This window comes from Watersipora subatra, chromosome 1 (genome assembly GCF_963576615.1).
Source record: "Watersipora subatra chromosome 1, tzWatSuba1.1, whole genome shotgun sequence".
Classification (NCBI taxonomy): domain Eukaryota; kingdom Metazoa; phylum Bryozoa; class Gymnolaemata; order Cheilostomatida; family Watersiporidae; genus Watersipora; species Watersipora subatra.
In genome coordinates, this window is record NC_088708.1 from 38,703,060 (window position 1) to 38,719,648 (window position 16,589).

Below are 16,589 nucleotides of genomic sequence, written 5' to 3' on the forward strand. Positions count from 1 at the left end.
GTGCAACCTTGTTAAATATAGTTATAAAATAAAAATATTCCTTCAAATGTAAAATGCAATAAAAAACTTTAAAGCTCCAAATTTCAATGCAGTCTATAAGATCATCGTAGGTTAATTGTGAGCAATAGATACCAACCGATAGAGACATGTATCTTCCTCGTGCATATTTATTTAAAAATCTATGACAAGTTGGATGCAAATTTCTTGCATCAAAAAGGGGTAATGTCGCACCGCCCGAAGGAGAGTGCAGAATAAAGGCGACATCCGATTAACCTGTGAAAGGGTGAAATTTATCTTCTCAGCATTTTGACAAGGTGTTTGGAAAATACCACGCCATCCTTTAATTGAAGGGTTGAAAAATAGAGCCCCATGACGTTCAAATAAAGGTTTTATGGTATTTTAGAGCCGAATGATTTTTTGCATTTTTAAAATAAATGAAACCAAGCGGTGTGAACATTTTTTTCATAGCTGATACGAATAGAATAACATAATTAAAAATATATCTATAACGTCACTTCTTTGTACAATGTATTTCCATAGTGGTTATTATTGAAAGATGAAAGCAACCTGATGCATGCTCAGCTTGCTTAATTGATGAAGTATCAGCATGATGCCTCTTTCAAAACATCAGTACATCAATCCTATAAATCATCAGCCTCTGTAGCTGATGTACCTCTGTAGCTGATGTACCTCTGTAGCTGATATACCTCTGTAGCTGATGTACCTCTGTAGCTGATGTACCTCTGTAGCTGATATACCTCTGTAGCTGATGTACCTCTGTAGCTGATATACCTCTGTAGCTGATGTACCTCTGTAGCTGATGTACCTCTGTAGCTGATATACCTCTGTAGCTGATGTACCTCTGTAGCTGATGTGCCTCTGTAGTTGATGTACCTCTGTAGCTGATGTACCTCTGTAGCTGATGTACCTCTGTAGCTGATATACCTCTGTAGCTGATGTACCTCTGTAGCTGATATACCTCTGTAGCTGATGTACCTCTGTAGTTGATGTACCTCTGTAGCTGATGTACCTCTATAGCTGATGTACCTCTGTAGCTGATGTACCTCTGTAGCTGATATACCTCTGTAGCTGATGTACCTCTGTAGCTGATGTACCTCTGTAGCTGATGTACCTCTGTAGTTGATGTACCTCTGTAGCTGATGTACCTCTGTAGCTGATGTACCTCTATAGCTGATGTACCTCTGTAGTTGATGTACCTCTGTAGCTGATGTACCTCTGTAGCTGATGTTCCTCTGTAGCTGATGTACCTCTGTAGCTGATGTACCTCTATAGCTGATGTACCTCTGTAGCTGATGTACCTCTGTAGCTGATGTACCTCTATAGTTGATGTACCTCTGTAGCTGATGTACCTCTGTAGCTGATGTACCTCTGTAGCTGATGTACCTCTGTAGCTGATGTACCTCTATAGCTGATGTACCTCTGTAGCTGATGTACCTCTGTAGTTGATGTACCTCTGTAGCTACCCCTTCAACCTTTTTGCCAGTGTGTCAAGCTCGTCTGTTGCTATACAGTCACACCTTTACATGCGAGTGCCCCAACATGCGAGTGCCCCAACATGCGAGAAACTCGAGATACAATCTGACTTTTTGAGAAAGTTTCTTCCTTCAGATACGAGTAATCTTTGAGATACGAGCATACGCGCCGGTTGTTGATGGCCACTATATGGCCAAATATGCGAGAGGCTTCTTTTGAGAACAGCATCGCTCGATCTTACTCCGCGAATCAGTTTTTAAAAAAGTTTTTAAAAGGTTGGCTAAAAGTAATATTGAACACGAGGCAAAACGCGGCTAACCAAAAAAGATGCTAAAAAAATAAGATGAAAAATTAGAGTAAGTTTAGTAACAGATTAAAACTTTATAGTTTATTTAGTCAGCTAAATTCATGTTAAATTCACAGTTTCTATTACATATATAAGGTCATAAAAGTTTAGTGCACTGAACACGTTGCTCTCGAGTCTCCCTCTCACTCTCTCTCTCACTCAGACGCCGTTTCCACAACATCTGTCTCAAAGGTAAAACTCATATAGGTAGTGTACATAGCAATGTTACATTTTATTGCAGATAATAACAACTACATAGGTATTTGTTACTTTTTTAGTGCATTTACTAAATTACAACAATTATCAACATGATCTCTTCAATTATCAACATGATCTCTTCAATTATCAACATGATCTCTTCAATTATCAACATGATTTTTTCCGTAGTATCTAGTTTAAGTTTTCTTTTTCATAGGATGCTAATATATAGCTCGTATGCTGAGGTATGACCATATATATACCATATATATACCATGCTGGTATGACAGTATAATACTGTCATTGACATTTCTCTTCCTATATCCTTAGGAAGTATTACTCTGTTTCATAGTTGTTATAGTTTCATTACTGTTATTATTATAGTTATTGTTTCAAACTACTAAAGGTTTTTATTATAGTTTTTTTTACATATTTATAAATCCTATAAAGTTCTAATTTATCGTTATGGAATCCAAATAATACGCCGATAATCTGGCTAAAAAATGTATCGCAACTTTGCAAGTTATTTATGAAAGCTTCTTTAATACTAAAATGCTTGTTTACCTTATACCGCCATCAACAATGCTATTGATAACTATCCAAAGTGTTATTAAACTCATTTCAAGTGATTTATTAATTGTTTGATGACAACTAAACTGTGACTGCAGCTGTTGTTTTGCAGCTGCTGTTAGGTTTTATATACAGAAGTCAAGCCTTAAGAATATTTAAATCAATGTTGGTAAACAGAATTGAATCTTGTTGTATTAACAGTCAATAAAATCTCCTCTCATCCACTCTATAAAAAGATGTAATATTCCATCTATTATATCTTGAGTTATTTTGAAGTTCTTTCAACAAAACCTTTTTAGTTTAATTCTGCATGTAGTCAAACTTTGATGTATAAAGTAGTTTATTTTAATTTGATTGAGCATGCTTAGAATGACATGGTAATAGAGTATGTATGTTCTCAAATGAAGATTTGAAATGTTTATGAACATTTATAGCAGATTCATATGGGTTTTTGATGCATTGTGGTTAAAATCAAAAGTTGAAAGTTCATGCAATTTTTTGCACACAGTCAATTATTTGGCCTGTAGCAGAATGAATTTTAGGCCATCAGAGAGTTAACTTATCACTTCACTCATTTCATGGTCAGTCATAAATCTATTTAACCTAAAGTTCTTATCCGACTCAGGGAGTAATCGGTCTTATAGCCAGCATTGATGTCATAAACTACTCCTACAAGCTTGTCTCACTGCATAGAGCAAGGATAAAAACATGCGCTATGAAATAGTGCATGTTTTTATCCTGTTCAACTCCTTAAACTATTTATTAAAGTGGCTTTTTGCTGAGTTTTAATTAGATTATTACCAGCATCTAGCTATCTACCCTAGGACACTTATGTATTCGCCTCATCTAACTTTTGCGTTTTTGCGAAGTCATCCTCTCGCGAAAATTTCATGTGCGAAACTAAACTATCATAACGAACGAGCGAAAAACGGCGGAATTAAATAGCTTTGTTCATTGATACTGTAGAATGGAATTTTATAACGACATTTATTTTAACGTTTTTAACGACCACTACAGCATCGTTAAAATATAAACCAACAAAATAATTTGACTGTCAAAATTTATTACGTTATCATTTTGCAATTAATTATGATTATTTTCCCATTAAGAATGATTTATAATGATAGGAACTTGATGTTAATGCACACGCATTAGTAGCTTATTGTTTGTTCGGGACATCAATCAATGCAATGAGCACAGCGTGTTGAAAGAAAATAAGACACACAGACACTCACAGTACTACACAAGCAGCATGGCTCTGGAACGGTTTGGATTCACCACTGACACCTCTTCAATAACTTGTAATGATTCAGAAGATGAGGCAATAGAGAAAGAGTTAGCTCTGATAAATAACACTAATAAAAAAGGAAGAGAAGAAGTTATAATAACTACACACTGTGCTAGTATCTGTTGCTGTAGTATTACTAGCAGCTGTATCATGTATGTATTTGTATACAACTTGTAATTACTGTAATAAAGATGTTCAGCAATTATTAGCAGCAGTTGAGTGTTTGGGAAAACGTTAAAATTAATACCTATACACAACACCGTTGATCGTTAAAATTAAAATACGTCACTATAAAAACAAGCTAAATTGCGACAAAACGTTAAAATTTTCAGCGTTATTAAATTCCATTCTACATTAGTCCAAGAAACAAATGGCAGCAAGCGATCAAATTGCATTATCGATCTCGGCCATACAATTCTACCTGCGGTTTACAATTACAAACTAGTCCCAAAATGAAAATTTTTTTTTACCGGCGAACCTGAGGAATATAATTATGTTTGTTCCACTGCATTTATTTTCACATCATATTTTCGCACTCATCAGAGTTGCGAAATTAAGTTGCAGCGAAATTTTACTCTGTATGCTACTCACAAAACTAAATACTAGCGAAATATAAGTGTCCTAGGGTAGTTGATATTTGTAGACAATGTTTTGCTTTGTTATCTCCGATTTGCTGTCAGCGAAATATGCTACACAGTTCAAGATGCTTGAAATTTCGATTCCGTTGAGTTGTGGCTATAGCGGAAGCCTAGGCTGGTCTTAAACCTTCCTAGAGTATGCACAATGAATGCCTTCATTCTTCATTCTTGCACTCTTTCATCTCGGTGAACAGCTGGGATGCATTAGACCTGCAGGGTTAACTCTGTTGTATGTTAGACACTAGCTCGTGACTGGTTGCTTGTAAAACAACGAAATTTATAGATTTCTGGAGGCTTTTGCTTGACATCACTCTTTCCTTATCTTAACTCGCATCTATTGAGTTACCGGTTATCATATTGGTAATAAAAGTCATGTAAAAGGTTTTTTATTTCTCAAATATTCAAGCATTCGTCATGAGGTTTTGATATCTGGCTTTACATCAATATTTGTATGCCGGAGGTCTGTTATATTCTCCTGTTACATACTATTCGTGCAGCTGCTTCTGCCGCCAGGCGTCAAGCTCGGCAAGGCTATTGATTTTTTGTTAGAATGAATCATCTCGTTTATCAGAAACCGTGCTGGGCAGGAGCGATACGGTATCAGGTAGCTCTCATTGTTCAACGTCTTTATTGTCCATGTAAAAACGATTTCCCTATTATCAAGTGGGCAAACAGACAATATTTGCTTACCTAATTGAAATACATGTATGCTAGCATCACTTCTATATTTACTACATATTGCATCCATCATACCAGCTCTCTTATTCTGTTCTCACTCATCATCGACTTGAATGTACTTCCTTACAGCCTCCTTGTCTTGTTCAAATAAAAGACTAGCTCTGCTGACTGGCTCCTTGGACTTGCTAACACGCACACTCTCACACACGCATGCACTCACACTCTCACACATGCATGCACTCACACTCTCACACACGCATGCACTCACACTCTCACACACGCATGCACTCACACTCTCACACATACTCACACTCTCACACATACTCACACTCTCACACATACTCACACTCTCACACATACTCACACTCTCACACATACTCACACTCTCACACATACTCACACTCTCACACATACACTCTCACACATACTCACACTCTCACACATACTCACACTCTCACACATACTCGCACTCTCACACACACACACTCCCACTCTCACACACTCTCACACACTCACACAAACTGCTGTATTTTGTGACTGTCTACGATTGTTGATAGCTGGATAAGAGACCATAATTAATTACCCACTATATCATTTACAGTTAATCATACAAACAGGTAGACTTACCGCTAGAGTGCTCATTACTCTACAATGTGTTGACATTAACAAAAGCTTGTATAAGCCTGCAAGTCATAAGTTTTAATCTTTCATTTACACTCCTTAGGTCTCAAAGTTTTGTGGTTCATTTTCATCGTAAGTAATATATTCACTAGTGTTACACGCTACGAAGTTTTGTCGTATTTTTCATCTTTATAGCATGTAAATGGTTTAAAACGTCGAATCTTTAAATCTTCGAAGCGATTCAAACCTCCGTTTCAAGGGGGGTATTTTGGAAAACATCGTATCAACAACGAAGTCCTGCGTATCATGTAAACATCGATATTTGTATTATTACACAAATCTTTGCGATCGGAGGTTAGATTTTCATCGTCTTCATTAGTGACGTCCTTACAGCATCTCTACGCAGCTCTGTTTTAATGCACGTGTTTTAAAAATGTTATCTCTGAAATAAAAAATATTAACTCCGAATTTGAAAGAAAAATTTCCTACACCCATTGACATTTGGCCTTGTACGCATTTTAGGAGTGTCAGCCGCGATATAAAATATGCGCCCTGTTGTAGCTAAAAACGCAACAAGCTAATATAGAAAATGCTTAGTTGTGCGACAATTTCTTCATAGCACCTAAACTCGTCAGCTGCGAATAATTGCGAGTTGTGCGACCACTCCTGTGTATCATGTAAATACATCCTCCTCATTCCTACGATCAAAACCACAGCTCCGAAACTCAAAAATTTATAGCGTGTAACGCTAGTGATTATCACTGGGTATAGTCTGCAGAAGATTATGGTCATATAATGCAGGTTATACCTTCTGGGAAAAGTTGTTCATGCGTAACTGGCTCTGTATTTTGTAGCTGTGGTTCTCATGGTTATGAGAACCAAAACACAGCATTTTTGGTTTACAAACATTGAGCATGTGTAAAAGCATAAGGTGGGTCATAAGATGATACAACAAAAAATAATTTTCTAAACTCAGACTCGGTGTAATGGTTTCTATGGAGGCAAGTATTTTAGCTGCTATGCATTTAATACTAATGAAATTTTACTTCTATATCCGTTTGAGAAAAGTAGCACATCGATGGCTACTTTTCTCAAAAAAGCCTACTAGCGATGGCATACCCAGCGCTAGTAGCCTGCGTATATACACATCATTGTTTCATAAAACGCTAGCGATAACCCAAATAGTAAATATCGCACATTCTTACATAATGTATGAAACGCCTGAATTTTAAGAAAGCTACCACATTTTTTGCACCGTAGGGCGCACAGTATTATAGGGCGAAGTCTCAATTTCGTAGTCTATTTCTGTATGTATATACCAATATTTACCAATATATAAGGAGCACCATATTATAAGATGCATGTTAAAACCTCTGCTGCATAGGCTACTTACAGGTTTACCTGCAACAAAATTTACATTACAGTTATTTGGTATCAAAAGATTCACCATGTCTTACTCTGTTGTGTTGTAGGTGCAAAATATGTGGGAATGTTACTAAAGCTCGAAAACGAACAGTTAATCGCCGCCATCACGAAACCGCCGTAGATTAGAATATCTTTCCTACACGGCTCAAATGAGACGTGGTTGTACAAGATGGCTTCTGGTTACACTTTCACGCAAGCTCATTCGTCGAAATATTTTCACAAATAAACTTCACGCATTCCATAAAACCATGTCTATTGTCCTTTTGCGTCTGTTTCATCATCATTGTAATGCTGTCACTTTCAGCACCGATATCTTAAAACCTACCATGGAAATTCGTTTAAATTTTTTAACCATAGCTCGAAGGAGTGCATATCATTCTCTGATAAACATCACGAGCCTTTCTGGTCACCTGGAATACTCGAAAAATGCTGCAGAAACAATTCGCGCTGTTTGGCAGGAAGTATGGGTCACATGATCAGATTACGACTAAATGATTAGACCAAACCGAAACAAAACTGTAAAGTAGCGAGCATCTATATTTGATACGGGGTCTTCGGTAAAACCCGAAATGCTTGTCATAAACTAGTGCTACGAGAAGTTTTATATTGAGCCTTTTATTGGCCTTTCATTTCACGTGAGAACATTGCGTGTCAAAACAATAACCAAATGTAATGACTACGTCAGAGAAATAAACTAATTCCAATCTACGGCGGTTTCATGATGGCGGCGATTAACTGTTCGTTTTTGAGCTTTTAAGAGCTTGTAATCACATTTCCACATATTTTGCACCTACAACACAGCAGAGTAAGACATGGTGAATCTTTTGATACCAAATAACTGTAATGTGAATTTTGTTGCAAGTCAACCTTTAAAAGCTGGCTGCGAATTATACCCTCTAATTCTCCTACTCCTTAGATACTAAGATTTTCTAACCATATCATTATATTGAAGCACGAAACATTTAACACTTAACAATTTTCGTTCTTTTAAATGTTTTAATTTATTGTTTCATCTTTACCGCTTATGGGCGCTGTCATATATTATTTGGTTTGTGACTATATGTAATTCCACGACCAAACAAGCGGAGCGAACGTTTGAGAGTTTTTATGATAAATGCATGTGCACACAACTTACGAAAATTATTCATCAACAACGTCGCAAACCCTTGTTTCGAAATCTCATCAACAAACTTAACCATCGTTTTGTAGAGTCGTTAAAGTATAATAACGATACAAAACACTTATAAGCCTACTCGAATATGTTACCAAGTCTTTGTAAATTGTCGACAGTATCTTAAAACTTACCCATCTGATCGGATTATACACAAATAGACAGATTAATTTGGCTGAAAACCGTTATTAAAACTGGCCAAGCTTTACTTTTATCAAAATTAAGACCGGCAAACGAAACGCCGAGAGACAGAGAATAGAACCATTAAGTCGTGCGCATTTCACGAAAAAATAACGTGCACATTTCACCAGTCTATAGCATTGTCGAATTGCCGAAGGTTTCTGTAATTAACGTAGAAGTACAGAAATAGTTTCCTTTTTGCCGATTTCAAAGTAACTGACATTTTGGAAACTTTTGAGTACTTTGGTATTCTAACTGATGTCCAAAGCAGTGAAAGTAAAGGAAATGACGATGATATTTTTTTCTACCGATTCTTATGAGATTATTACAATATTTAATTATAAGTTTGGATGACTATTGAAGTGTAATAGTCACACTAACACATCGATGATGGGTAATATGTTCATGTTATTATTTTTTGTAAATAGTTTTGTTAAATAGATTTTCTAAAAATCTATATAAATATCACAACTTTTTGATATTGTTAGCTATGACGTTTTAAAATGTAAACAAAATTGTGCTTTGGTTTTCTATTATTACTGTATTACTATATTAAAAATATTGGTTATTTTAATAATTTCAGTGCATTTTACTTCTAATATTGGCCAATATTGCATTTCTCCTATTGCAGGGGGAGAGGTATAAACATATAATCTTTTCCTTTCATTATTGCTGTTTGTCATGACCAAACACTTTTTTAAATAGATTTTCTAAAAATCTATATAAATATCACAACTTCTTGATATTGTTAGCTATGACGTTTTGAAATGTAAATAAAATTGTGCATTGGTTTTCTATTATTACTATATTAATAATATTGGTTATTCTAATAATATCAGTGCATTTTACTTTTAATATTGGCCAATATTGCATTTCTCCTATAGCAGGGGAAAAATATAAACATATAGGTAATCTTTTCCTTTCATTATTGCTGTTTGTTGTATATAATAACACCCACACCTAGTACATTACAGCTACCATTGCAGTTATCCTATTGCACTGCAGTGCCATTTGACTGCTAATATTGCATTTCTCAACCATCAGTACCCTTTCTTTTTTCCAATATCACTTTGGTCGTGGGCTGTATGACAGGGGAATTTCTAGTTTATTAGATGTTTGCTTAAAGGTTAACTGACAATACATTACAGATTAAGGTTTGAATAATGTTTTTGTGTAATTTAGACTAAATACCAAGTTTTATCAGCTTTTTAAGTCTTGAAAAAGGACAGAAAGATTCGCGATCTTTGTAAAATATCGAACAGAAACAGCTGCCATGCTATAAGTTATATTAAAATTGCTAAGCGTTTGAACTAGACTATCTAATTATTGTTCATTCAAAATACTTATTCATGAAAACTGAGCATGCTTTGGTAGGTTTTAAACAGATGACCTCTTAGAATAACTACTTTTTACGGACACTTTTTTTAAAATTTGTATGAAGGAAGAATTTTTGCTAGCACATTTTACAAGACATACGCACAAGCCGATTGGTGTAATTTTATACCTAGGCCTACCACTCGAGAGTTAATGCGCGACATACATGTACATACATTTACATGTAAATAAAGTTCAGACATTTTCAGTATTTGGGGAATCTGGTCCAACCTGACGTTATAACCATCTGCCATTTTGAGCAACCTAAACGTGTGGCGAGTCAACTAAATAGGGAAAATGTAATAGAATGGCAACCAGCAGAAGCGTTCTTGTCTTGTGTCCACACATTGGCTAATCATCGACATTGGAATCGTATATTATGTTTATGTTTTGTTTTGTGTCCACGCATTGGCTAATCATCGACATTGGAATCGTCTATGATGTTTATGTTTTGTCTTGTGTCTACGCATTGGCTAATCATCGACATTGGAATCATCTATGATGTTTATGTTTTGTCTTGTGTCTACTCATTGGCTAATCATCGACATTGGAATCATCTATGATGTTTATGTTTTGTCTTGTGTCCACGCATTGGCTAATCATCGACATTGGAATCGACTATGATGTTTATGTTTTGTCTTGTGTCCACGCATTGGCTAATCATCGACATTGGAATCGTCTATGATGTTCTGATGAATATATGATATATTCTGATATATATATGATGTCTATGAAAAAGTGGCATCTTAAAGTCAGAGTTGTCTTCAAAACTGGTTTGTTGTTCTTCTAATATCAAAATCATTATCGAAAAACAAAATATTATGATTATATTGTTATAAATAGAAGAAATTTTATACTGCTGTTCGTTAACCTTTAAATAACATAGACCTACTCTTAGTTTAAATGCTATGTAGCTATTGCAGTGTGATATGTTATAGCTGTTGCAGTGCGATATGTTGTAGCTATTGCAGTGCGATACGTTGTAGCAATTGCAGTGCGATATGTTGTAGCTATTGCAGTGCGATATGTTGTAGCTATTGCAGTGCGATATGTTGTAGCTATTGCAGTGCGATATGTTGTAGCTATTGCAGTGCGATATGTTGTAACTGTTGCAGTGCGATATGTTGTAGCTATTGCAGTGCGATATGTTGTAGCAATTTCAGTGCGATATGTTTTAGCTATTGCAGTGCGATATGTTGTAGCTATTGCAGTGCGATATGTTGTAGCTATTGCAGTGCGATATGTTGTAGCTATTGCAGTGCGATATGTTGTAGCTGTTGCAGTGCGATATGTTGTAGCTATTGCAGTGCGATATGTTGTAGCTATTGCCGTGCGATATGTTGTAGCAATTGCAGTGCGATATGTTGTAGCTATTGCCGTGCGATATGTTGTAGCTATTGCAGTGCGATATGTTGTAGCTATTGCCGTGCGATATGTTGTAGCTATTGCAGTGCGATATGTTGTAGCTATTGCAGTGCGATATGTTGTAGCTATTGCCGTGCGATAAGTTGTAGCTTGTTTTTATCGCAATAACCTAAAATTATTATTGTAACTATTTTTTCTGATCACTCGAAATCTCATTTTTTCAATCGGGATTACGGACGACAAATTGCACACAATTGTCAATGAACCTGCATGATTGCACCTGGTGAGCAAATTGTTCTCACCAGAGAGTCTTTCACTCCCCTGCCTATTCTCACTCACACTAAACGCGATTAAGAAAATATTTTTTAATACTTGCAGTGCAATGGTGGCAGGTCACCAAGCATTCTTTCTAACAGCGGTAATGTTATTACTTTTGAGTGATGTTTGGTGTACTAATCCCTTGTGTTTGCCAGAATTATTCTTGTATACTTCCTACTAGACCAACCCCTATTGTGGATTTCAGCAAGTTCTTTGTTTTCGACAAAACTACTAGCCTCATTTTAGAACAAAATTATGATTTTTAGAAATTGTGTGGATTAGCAGTGATCTGAAGGCCCATCATCACTTGCTGATGACATCATCACTTGCTGATGACATCATCACTTGCTGATGACATCATCACTTTCTGATGACATCATCACTTGCTGATGACATCAGTATTTGCATGACTAATTATTTGCCGCTGCTATGCAAATTTATCAATTTAAAGAGCGAGTTTTGTTCTTCTCTTTGCCTTTCCAAGTCTTTCCGACTCAACAACCTATTTACCTAGCCAGGGTCTGGCTCTTTGAGTAGCTGGGCTATTTGCCCCTCTCCTTTCCCCATTTTCTCTTTTTCCCTTCTCACTTCTTCTTTGGAGAAGGGGAAAAGAGAGAATGGAGATAGGAGAGGGTGGCAAATAAAGCCCTGATGGCTCATGATTTGTGTGCAACAATTCATAGCTTTTATACTTTTAATCTATGGTGGTTATCAGATATTATCATAGAATTGCTTTAGTTTGCTGAATTATGTATACAAGAAGGTTTTATGTGAAAATAAATGTGATTTTGTCACCTTCTCCTCATCAGCTCCATTGTTAACAACAGTGCAGTCAAGCATGAGGTACAATACAATGACGGTAGGTCATGCTATTTAAGTCTGACAAGGCAACCGATAGGAATAGCTATTATTGGCCAATCTAAGTTTATGTATCTATGGTAATAATCTTATAAGAATCGTTAGAAAAATATCGTCATTTCCTTTACTTTCACTGCTTTGGACATCAGTTGGAATACCAAAGTACTCATTATAAGTGTCCAAATGTCAGAGTCCGGTTGAATCAGCAAAAAGAAACGATTACTTGTCAGTATATCTACGTTAATTACAGAAACCTTCGGCAATTGGACAATGCCATTGACTGGTGAAGTGTGCACAACTTTCTCTTGAAATGCTCACAACTTAAACCAACTGTCACATACAACTTTTATCATATTTTCTAGGTAAATCAGCCACGCTGATTCCGATTTTGTACTCAAAATAAAGATTGGTCCACTAACCTTCAAAGTCATTTAGGCTTTTTTAAAGCGTTTCAATATCCGTTTCGAAAACAACACAATCGGCATTACAAGCTCCGCCCATAAATATGTGACGAAGCCTAGCTTTTTCAGGAATGGAAGTTAGGAACGTTTAGTCCGATTTAGAATAATAGAGATGGGTGTCTTAAAACCCATCATTATCTAAATCCAGCCTGTAAAATAATCTCAGTCTTTTATGAAAGGTATATAAACTATTTAAAATTGCTCGTAGCTTGTTACATGATGTTTAAATAGGCTGGACGCCAAGAAAAATGAGCTCAAAAAGCGCGATTTTATCGCAAGCTAGCGATGTTATCGCGCTTTTTTAAATATGCAATGTTAAATAGCTTATCTACCTTTCAGAAAAGACATTATTTTTAAGGCTGAATGTAGATATTAATGGATTTTAAAACACCCATCTCTATTATTCTAAATTGGTCTAAACATCCCTACGTAACTTCTGTTCTTAAAAAGCTAGATTACGTCACGTATTTATGGGCGGAGCTTGTTGTACCAATCGTGTTGTTTTCGAGACCGAAATTAAAATGCTGTTAAAAAGCCTTCATTACTCTGAAAGTTAGTGGACTAATCTGAATTTTGAGTACAAAATCGGAATCAGCGTGTCTGATTTACCTAGTAAATATGATAAAAGTTGTACGTGACAGTTATGGTTTAATGGTTCTACTCTCTGTCGCACGACCTTATCGGCGTTTCGTTGGCCGGTCTTAATTTTGATTAAAAGAAGCTTGTCAAGTTTTTATTGCGATTTTAGGCCAAATTAATCTGTCTATTTATGTATAATCCGATTAGATGGGTTAGTTTTAGGATATTGCGTCAACTTGGTAACATATAAATTTAAATATCTTTGTATGTGTTTTGTATCATTATTATACTTTACACAAAAATGGTTAAATTTTTTGATGGGATTTCGGTACAAGGGTTTGATAACTGCCGTAGACGGATAATTTTTCGAGAGTTGTGTGCGCATATGCATTTATCATAAAGCTCCCAAACAATCGCTTCGCTCGTGTTTGGTCGTGGGATAACATATACAGTATATTATAGTAGATATATAGATGAATCCGTACCAAAAAAGATTTGATCTCTGACCCTATTGCTCGCCAGCTCGATGCCCTACCCAACAGGCCACAGAGAATTACATGTAGTTGTTAGCATGCGGATATAAGTCGCTATATGGGAGCACATACCCAATGGCTTTGCATACCACGCAGAGTGATTGCTGTAAATAAGTGATTGTCATTAGTTAGCTTACTAAAATTTTCTATTGGCAGTCTGCCAGGCTAATAGCAAGTGGCAGGCAACTCTTATTACTTCTCATTTTATATAGACTGATTTTTAATACTCGGGCTACGTCGGGTAGTACAACTAGTATAGGCCTATATATATATTTCTCAAAGTATGTCTGTCATTCCAGCTATAGATATAACTATAGCGCACGCTGGTTATTTCACCGATGCAGATAAGCGTTACGAGGCCCCTGTTAAGAAATATTTTTTGTAAGGTTCAATTACTATATCTGAGGTCAAGGCCAATTCTTCTCACGTAGACAATTATATCGTCTGTGTGGGAAAGCCTCAACATTATCTCTCCGTTTGGTCAGACAAAGACAGTACCTTATCTCATTTTTACATTTGTACCGGTATCGAGAGGTACCAGTATCGTCGCATTCAAAGTGTTGATAGATAGCTTCTGGTGAAACAGTAACCTTTTTTATATACACGCATTTCTATGCAAGAATTGTAATTATTAATTCAACATATTCAGGATTTTTATTTTGTTTTCTCATTTCGTATTAATTGTATCATTACAGAATCATTTTCTATTGTAATCATAAAAAACCAACCTAATTTAGCTATTACTTGCTAATTATTTCACATCTACATCAACCTTTTTATAGTCGTTTTGTTTTTTTAATTTATTTGACCTGCACAAAACATTTTCCTCATGGTATGAAGTTTAAAAGTTGTTTGACAAGTTTGGAAACTTTTACAGTTGTTTTTATTTTCTCTCCTAATTTATTTCAATTACATAAAACACTTCTCTCATGGTATGTAGTTTGAAAGTTAGAATGGCATATGTTGTTATATGCTAAATACTAATCAATTTTCTGATGAAAGACTTATTACCCAGGCAACGCCGGGTAGCACAGCTAATATTCTATTAAAGATGCTACAATATTCCGTTTCATCATCAGACATTCACCTGTATCAGTGCTCTGGACTATCTGTTTGTTCAGCCATTGCATACTGTATATGTGCAATGATACATTCTGTATCCTCAAATGTCAGAATCTGCTAAGTTAAAACTTTCGTCATTTAGTATACATTTAGTATATAGGCCTAATATCTTATATTATAAGATATTAGGCCTATATACTAAAAATTTTAGTATATAAAATAAACCAAAAACTGTTTTGATTGTATAAGAGTAGTTTTGGACACCGTGGTATCTGGATTTGAATTGCATTGCCTGTCAGCTGGCATGACCCTTTTAAACCGTTTCGTTTCTTGTTCATATTAAATTGTATCACAAACATAAAATATATTTTGTCAAAGCCATTTCTTTATCACCTTCATGAATAAAATGTATTTTTCACCCAGCTAGTTGAGTTAATGAACATTTTATGAATTCAAAGCTTTTAATTTCTCTAATTAAAGCTCATTATTCATTTGATTATCCTGACTTGACTCTGTACAGAGGAATTCAGAACTGCAGCACACTCAATAAGTAAATCATCTCTGCTCAGTCTGCCAATAGCTGAGTGTGCCGGAAGTCTCTGTGAATATTTCCTCTAGTGTAAATCGTGGATAACCTACAACAAATTGATGTACTATTTTGTAGAACATCATGTACATTTCTGCAGCTTTATTCAAAGTTCTGATTGCAAGGCATTCCTGCATATTTTAATTAATTACGCCATGTAGACCTACATAACTTGGTATGGAGCGCTATTCCGCACGTACTAGAGCCTTAAGGTTTCTACTGCTTCAGTTGCTTCAGTTGCGCTGCTGGAGTTGGCAGATAATGTATTTAATTAGCTGTGAATACCTAAATAGCCGGCTGCAATGACACTCTGATTAGCTTCTTCCTGTAGATCTGTTACACGGGCTATCACGCATGGCCAGGGTTGAATGCCGCGTACTGACTAATCGTCGTGTACACTGGCTCATTATAACGTTCGTCGGTAGGGTCAAAGGCCATCGCTACTTGCCTTCGGTACACCGATCGTGCATCGATTGTAGTGGCCCAGCATTGAATGTTCTATTGTAGGGAGGGATAACGGGTGAAAGTCGCATAGCATTTCATTCTCGTCTTTTGGGCTGGTAAATGCCTGTAAGGTATTGCTGTAATGCCGTCCAACGTCTTTGTAGTCGCTATAACTTTTGTTCTTGCGATTTTTTCCCAAGTGCTATGTCAAGCTACCACCTCGGCAACAGCATTGACAACTGCTGAGTGGATATCTTCTCAGCAAACTGGTGAGTGAAATAAAATTTTGCTTTCTGTTTTTCTACAGGTTCGTGCTGAGAATTCGGTAGGCTGGGGGGAGGAAAGCGCTCGATGGGAGTACAGGGCAGTACTTTCAGGTAGGAAATCAAATTTACATCCT

General features: G+C 36.1%; 1 protein-coding gene across 4 annotated transcripts in view; it reads left to right on the plus strand.

Annotated features, from left to right (window-relative positions):
* Positions 1 to 16,589, plus strand: part of LOC137393833 (receptor-type tyrosine-protein phosphatase mu-like) — a 171,855-nt gene that overhangs the window by 79,993 nt on the left and 75,273 nt on the right. For all 4 annotated transcript variants that reach the window (XM_068080557.1, XM_068080544.1, XM_068080563.1 and 1 more), the window contains exon 12: positions 16,497 to 16,566. In XM_068080557.1, coding sequence (XP_067936658.1) covers positions 16,497 to 16,566 — 70 coding nt within the window. The remainder of the gene's footprint in view (positions 1 to 16,496; positions 16,567 to 16,589) is intronic.